Consider the following 7,940-nt stretch of genomic DNA (forward strand, 5'->3'; position numbering starts at 1 on the left):
AAAAAATCAACAAATGGGTGTTTTACTCAATAATTTTAACAATTTGGCTAAGAATCAGAACTTCAGAGTCAGAGCATGCATGGCTCAGCAGTAGAGTGCCTGCCTAGCAAGTATGAAACAAAGTTCAAACTCTAGTACCACCCCCCAAAACTCATCTTTTTCATGATTATGCAAAATATATTTGCTTCATGAAATGTTTTCAATAAAGCAGTGGTTTTAAGCTAAAAGAACAAAGAAAATATAGTTTTTACCACTTAAATCTGCACTGAAATGTAGAATGACAAGTAGCAGGTTTGAGCTCTATTGCTATGAACAGATACAAAGACCATCAGAACTAATAAAAACACATAGATATTTGCTTAAATAAAAATTAAAATTATAGTCTAGATTTAAGATGGAAACCACTAAAAACAAACCATTAGAATGCCAACTATGTCAAAAGGCCAAGATCTGAAGCAGGGCACCAATTGCTTACACCTGTAATCCTCCTAGCTACTCAAGAGGCTGAGATCTGAGGATTGCAGTTCATTGCCAGCCCAGGAAGGACAGTTCATGATACTCTTATCTCCAATTAACTACCAAAACTAGACAGAAATGGAAATGTGGCTCAAGTGGTAGAGCACTAGCCTTGTGCAAAAAACTCAGGGAGAGTGCTCAGGCCCTGAATTCAAGCCTTAGAACTAGTAGCAAAAAAAAATGTTTTAAACTTTCAGATTTCCTTGATTATATATTTTCAGTTATGGGGCTTGAACTAATAAGGGCCAAGGTGCTGTTTCAGAACTTTTTTGTTGAAGGCTAGCACTCTACCACTTTAAGCCATAGTACCACTTCCTTTTCTCTGATGATTAATTGGAGATAAGAGTCTGACTTTTCTGCCTACACTGGCTTTGAACGGTGATCCCCAGGTCTCAGCCTCCTGAGTAGCTAGGATTACAGGTGTGAACCATTAGCACCCAGCTTTTAATTTTATATTCTTTTAGTGCCATTCAATTTCTTATGCTATGTTTTGTTCATCCAAACACATTAGAATTGTCATAACTCTACAACAACTTCTAAATAACCCAACAAGTGAACAGCATTCTTTCTGCATCTTAAAATCCTTCCTTTCTCTAGTCTAGCAGCTGTAACAGGAAATCCCTGAACTGAGAAGCAAGCAGACTTGAGTTCTAGTGTGGACACTGGCACTTATTCAGGAATTCATAAAATAAGGATAATATTTAGACACTACCAATATATAGCCTAAGTGTGTATATATATATATATATATATACATACACATACACATATATATGTATATGTTTATACATACACATCAAATTATATAGATTTATATCTATATCTATAGAGATCTATAGATAGAGAGCTATATCTGTATAGCTCTATAGATATAGATCTATAGATAGAGATCTATAGATATAGATCTATCTATCTATCTATCTATCTATATCTGGAAGCCTTGGATTCTTTCGTGGTGGTCCCATAGAGTAATGAGTATAAAGTTAAGGCAATGTTTGCAACTGGCTAAAAATTTCAGAAGAAGACTACAGGATTAGGTACTAGCAAAGGGCATGTTTCAGGTTCCTGGAATCAGTGGGAGCTCTTCTGTGGGGAGACACAGAATACCTTTTTCCCCTCTTTATGAAGCCTCTGCTCAGATCTGATAGTTTACCACAGAAAGATTTAAAAATCCCCATAGATTCCTTCCTCAAGCTTTGAATACTTGCTTTGTGTTTTCCAGAGGCCAAGGAAAAGATCCTGACAAAAACATGCTATGCTTATTAACACTTACCTTCATCAAGCATGCCAAAGAATCATGCGGTGGTGAGATCTTTAACATTAACTGCACATCACATTTCTTTCTTTTCTTTCTTTTTTTAGATCAGAGACCAAGACTTGATCTCTGTACCTGATGCTTTCACTCATTGGCTGGCGCTCTACCAACCAAGACACACCTCCAACCCCTGCACGTAACATTTCTAAAGGCTGGAAGTCTGGAAAGAGGGGCTAAGTATGTGAAAAAGGCTGTCTACCATATGTGTATTCAGAGAGTTTTTAATAAACGACTTCCTGAACTTTAGACAGTGTTATGCAATAAAAATATAATCCAAGCCAGGCGCCAGTGGCTCATGCCTGTAATCCTAGCCACTTATAAGACTCAGATCTGAGGAGTGAAGTTCAAAGCCAGCCCAGGGAGAAAAAAAAACACAAGGATGTGTTAACAGAAAGTAAAGAGAATAATTAAGTTAATGCCAACACATAGACATGATAGCCAAAAGCCATACATAAGCCTTGATTAGAATCCAGTGTATTATGGAGATTAACTGAAAACTTGAATATGGATTAGCTATTTGATAATGGGTCTTAGTGTTAGTGTTCCTAGGCAGGGGAACAGTATTATACTTAGGTAGGAAAGAGTCCTTATTCTTAAAAAGAATCATGCTAGTGGTACCAGTGGCTCATGCCTATAATCCTAGCTACTCAGGATGCTGAGATCTGAGGATCATGGTTCAAAGAGCCCGTGAGACACTGAGACTTTTTTTTTTTGCCTGTACTGAGGTTTGAACCCTGGGTCTTAGCACTGGTCCTATGTTCCTGAAGGCTAGTACCAGTTGAGCTACAGTGCCATTTCCGGCTTTTTCTGTGATGAATTGGAGATGAAAGTCTCACAGACTTTCCTGTCTGGGTTGTCTTCAAACCATAATCATCAGATCTCAGTCTCCTGAATAGGTAGGATTACAGGTGTGAGCCACTGGCGCCTGGCCCCTGTGAGACTCTTCCTCTAACCACCAGAAAACTGAAAGTACCATTGTGGCTCAAAGTGGTACAGTGCTAACTCTGAGTGAAAAAACTCAGGGACAGCGCCTTGAGTTCAAGCCCCACAACCAACCAGAAAAAAACAAACCAAAACAAACAAACAAAAAAACCTTTACATAGAAAGGCTATGTAGCCTCTACCTATCTAGCAAATATAGCAAAATGTTAAATACTAATTAAACAACATGGTATGTTTTTGAGTGCTCCATTAATCTTGTGGCTTTTTTGTGTATTTAGAAAATCTCATAATAGAAAGTTTATTCATGTTAAGGCTAAAAATAAAAAGTAGACATCAACATTCCATTTTACTAAGTTCCAACAAAATTTAGAAATCTTATGCTCCTATCTTCAATTAAACAGGAAAAAACGAAACAAAAATGGAAATGAGATGTGGCTCAAGTAGCAAAGCTGTAAGCAAAAAAGCTAAGCAAAAGTGTAAGACCCTGAGTTCAAGTCCCATTACCAGTGCACGCACACAAACATATACAACGCCAAAATACTAAAGAAAAATCAATCTCATCTACACGTTTCCCCATATAACTTTCTTACCGAAAAAAGAGAAGCAGAGAAGTGACATGTCTGCATTTCTAAGCCCCCTCTCTACGCCCTGAATGTATATGGATCCTAAAGAGGCCTGGTTTGAGACTTTCAGTACACCCAGTATTTAAAAAAAAAAAAGATGGATTCTATTTTCAATTATTTATTGTGGTGTAAAATTCTCTAAATTCTTTTGCCAATCAAATCTTCTGTATTAGTTTGATTTCTAGTTTTATTTCTAGAGATGAGGTCTCCAATCTGCCTAATGGTGTTTCTCAACATTTTAGAAAATTACAAATTCTTTTGATGAACTTAAATGCCACACAGTAAAGCAAAAGTCACTACTTACTTCCTACTTAACTCAGTAGTGTAACTAAAGCAAAAGTGAGATTTATATTAGCAAAAAAAGTCTGTGTGTGTGTGTGTGTGTGTGTGTGTGTGTGTGTGTCTGTCTGTCTGTCTGTCTGTCTGTCCTAGGGATGAAACTCAGGGCCTGGGCACTGTGCCTGAGCTTTTATGCTCAAGGATAGCACTCTGCCACTTGAGCCACAGTTCCACTTCCAGCTTTTTAGGTAGTTAATTTAAGAGTCTCACGGACTTTCTTGCCTGAGGTGGGCTTTGAAACACAATCTGCAGATTTCAGCCTCCTGAATAATCAGAGTTATAGGCATGAGCCACTGCCAGATGTGGCTGGGTTTTAAGTTTTCCTAAGGAATTAATTTTAGAAGGAAGTTTTTTTCTGATAACTCCAAATACCTGGTCAATGTTAATAAGTATTCTATATATTGCAAATGACAAAGGAAGTCATCAACAGGTTTAACTTATGTCTTTTACAACTAGTATTAACTTTTAGCCTTCACCACCACTCTCTATCTTAAACTGATAGTTGTTAGAATGTTTAAAAAAAAAAAAAAGCTCAGAAGCTCAGCATTCACAAGTCAATTACTGTTATCAGTTATATGTCATACTGCCCTTCAATAGGGAAAATTTTATTTTCTATGTCACAAGTACTTCCATCTAAACTGAATTTAGTGGGCTTCTGTTTTAGTAGGAAATCATTTGTATTTCATATATGAGAACAAAACAGGATTCCCCAGGGAAAAGAACAATAGAAACAATTGTAAGAAAAAAAATCAAAATATTAAGAGACATAGTTGATGTGGGGCTGATTCTCACTGGACAAAAAAGAAGTTAGGTTATCTAGCTTCAACTAATTCTGTCATATCAATATAATCTCAGAATAAAGATAAAATTCCATAAAACTAAGTTCTCTAAAGAATAAGATAATGACATTGTGGGGGGGGGGCATAACTAGCTTCTAAATGACATTCTAAAATACAAACTCAAGCTGGAACTGATGGCTCATGCCTATAATCCTAGCTACTCAGGAGGCTGAGATCTGAGGACAATGGTTCAAAGCCAACCCATGTAGAAAAGTCTGTGAGACTCTTATCTCCAATAAACCAACTCAGAAAAAGCCAAAAGTGGCATTGTGATTCAAGTGGTGGAGTGATAGCTTTGAGCAACGAAGCAGCTCAGGGACAGAACCCAGGCCCAGAGTTCAAGCTCCGGGGCAAGCAAAAAATATATACAAATTTGTTTATTTTTCAAATTGCATAAAGAACTCTCATTTGCACATACATTTTTATCACCAGGCCTAGTAAGTGAAGCTGAAGAACTATTTCACATCAAGAGTACCAACCAAGCTTTGTGTGCTTTCTAGAAAGAAGAAAAGATGTAGGAGGTAAACAGAGCCCCAGAGGTAACCACGTGATTAGAAACCAATTAAGTTAAGCAATTACTGAAATGGTTCTTTCCTCTGGGCAAAAATGGATTACAAGTGAAAAACTCAGATATGAAAAATGAAAATGCTTACATGCAAAAAGACCAAAGCTGCTTTGGGAAAACACCATTCTGGGTGGGGGGACTATTTCCCTGGTAAAGTGTTGTACAGGGATGTTTGGTGAATATAGAGGATTTATGGTCCATTTGTTTAGCAATGCTAAAATGTTGTTTTTAGATATGTAACATAACATATTTGAATGGTTAAATTTAGTTAGCAGTCACAGTAAAACAGAAAGAACAGAGCTAGTGAGAATAGGGAAGAGAATAATTACTACGGCCTATTGTTTTTTTCTTAAGTGACAAAGTAAGGAATTTAATAGGGAGACAAATGTCAGACCCAACCTAGATGTCTCAAAAACAATAGAAAGTAGCAAGAAGAGAGAAACATTTCTGGCTCCCCATGCAGGATATGGGAATTAAACACTCTTGAGGCCTATTCGTTTTCCAGAGCTATTTCATGTGTCATTACTACATTTCGGAAGAACAAGAAACTATGGTATATTATGCAGAACTATAAATCTCTACCATCCTGTTTCCAACATGTATTTCCTAAATTACCTTAAGAATTAGCCTGATCCAGTTTAGATTTCTTTATGAATATAAAGAAAAGCAAACTAGAAGGGTAAACAAAAGGAGGAGGCTGCAATGCTTGGTAAGAAATGTACGCATTATCCTGCCCATGTAATTGTAACCCCTCTGTACAGTATCTTCACAAATAAAATAAAATAAAATAAAACTTATAAACGTTTTTTAAATAATTTTAAAATACAACTATTCTACTATCCACTTACCTGGTTCATATTTTACCCACAGAACACATTTTTAAAACTTAAATGCACAAATCACAATAAACTTAGGTTTCTTATATATATCAACTATTCGAATAAACCATTCTTTTTTGCGCCTTAATAAATCTGAAAATCTTAACTGTAACCACATATTAACTTAGCTCAATTAACTTAATTGTCTTACTTGTTTAAAAATGCACTAACCTTCTCAAAAACACTGGATGGGGTCATCAAACAAAATCTGATGTTCTGAATGATGGTATCAGTATGTCTCCAGCGCCTTCTATCATGCCGCAGCCAAGACTGCACAGCTTCATACAGCTCGATCTCAGGAAACCTGCTCAGATGATCATTATCCAAATAAGACATGAGCTTTTCAAAGCTCAAATAGGACAAGAAGTCAGGCCTGGACATGAGTGGTACGAAGTTGTCCAGAAGAAAAGTATCCAGCTTCTCCCTGACTCCCTCTATGTTTACACCAAAATCATCTAAGAGCCTCATTATTTCTGCACAGTTTTCCAGGCAGATTTTTGCTAATAGGAAAGAGCAACAAAACTTCACCACTTCTATAAGTTGGACATACATAGCGGCCTGAAGAATCTCATGAACAGTATTCATACTGAGTTCTATAGTCCCATAGTACATAAATTGAAGGACATGGCTGAAACCAGTAGCTGTTAGACCTTTCAAATGAATTTTGTCCTGATCTCGTTCCCTCATGTCTGCAGTAAACATAATTCTGAAGTAATCACTCTGGGTGGCAAGGAGTGCTTTATGGGCCTGGAACTGGTGATCTTCAATAACCAGAGTAACATCAAGAAGCAGGCCCTCCTCATACAGTGCTCTGAACCCAGCAGAGACACTGGAGTCATGGATTGAGGAACAGAAACCTTCCACGTCCCCTGCCATGAATCACCTGGAAAGAAAGTAATGAGAAAATGGCATTAATCATTTCCATGTACGCAAAAGACAGTGTTAAGGGTTTTAATATTTTTCATAATCATCATTGCCTACATCCTAAGTGTCCAAACCATCTGAGAGAAGGCAATTTACAACTTTTCAGAGGATAACAGTATTTGTTTCCTACCTTGGAGAAAGAATCTATTAAAAATATATTTGTCAAACAATGGTAAAATGCTAGCTTACAAATAACAGCAGCATATCCCACTGATTTTACACTGTACATAAAAGATTTAAATAAGTTCCAAAATTAGCAAGATAAAAAGACTTTTACACAAAGGGTGAACAAATGCAGCAGTGGTACTCATTAGACACTATATTGAAAATGAAATACACAACTTGTGGGTGGAACGGGAAGGAAAAATTGGGAGAGAGCAAGGGAAAGGGTGACATTGGCCCAAAAGAAATGTACTCATTACCTGACTTAAGTAACTTACAAAACTGTAAACTCTCTGTATATCACTTTCATAATAATAATAAAAAAGAATTGTACAACCAAATACTGAATTAGGGAAAAAAGACAAAAGAAATTACATCAAAAGGTACATTTGAAAACTTCCACAAATTTCCCTGAAGGAAATAGGTACTTAAAGCAAATTGAACATAAAAAAAATTTTTCTACCATTACTTAAGTCTAGGCACAGTAGTGAGCTCTAGTAGTTTCAAGAACTCAGGAGGCAGAGACAGGAAGGCCGTTTGAGCCCAAGAGTTTGGAGCCAGAATGCTTAACATAGTGAGACTTTCATCATAGCCAAGGTATATAATCAGCCTAGATGTCCCTTGATAAGTGAATGGATCAAGAAAATGTGGCATATATACACAGTGGAATTTTACTCATCAAAGAATGATATTGTACTATTTGGGTTTTTTTTTATTTTTTGGGTCCGGTCGTGGGGCCTAAACTCTGGGCCTGGGCACTGTCCCTCAGCTCTTCAGCTCAAGGCTAGCGCTCTACCACTTGAGCCACAGCGCCACTTCCGGCTTTTTTTTTCTGCTT

The 7,940-nt window shown here is 37.0% G+C and overlaps 1 protein-coding gene across 1 annotated transcript in view; it reads right to left on the bottom strand.

Moving 5' to 3' along the window:
• Nucleotides 1-7,940, bottom strand: part of Klhl15 (kelch-like family member 15) — a 40,332-nt gene that overhangs the window by 17,485 nt on the left and 14,907 nt on the right. Inside the window, exon 2 of the mRNA XM_013026544.1 lies at nt 6,188-6,899. Coding sequence (XP_012881998.1) covers nt 6,188-6,892 — 705 coding nt within the window. The 5' untranslated portion in view covers nt 6,893-6,899. The remainder of the gene's footprint in view (nt 1-6,187; nt 6,900-7,940) is intronic.

The sequence above is a fragment of the Dipodomys ordii genome, unplaced genomic scaffold (genome assembly GCF_000151885.1).
Source record: "Dipodomys ordii isolate 6190 unplaced genomic scaffold, Dord_2.0 Scaffold94, whole genome shotgun sequence".
NCBI lineage: Eukaryota > Metazoa > Chordata > Mammalia > Rodentia > Heteromyidae > Dipodomys > Dipodomys ordii.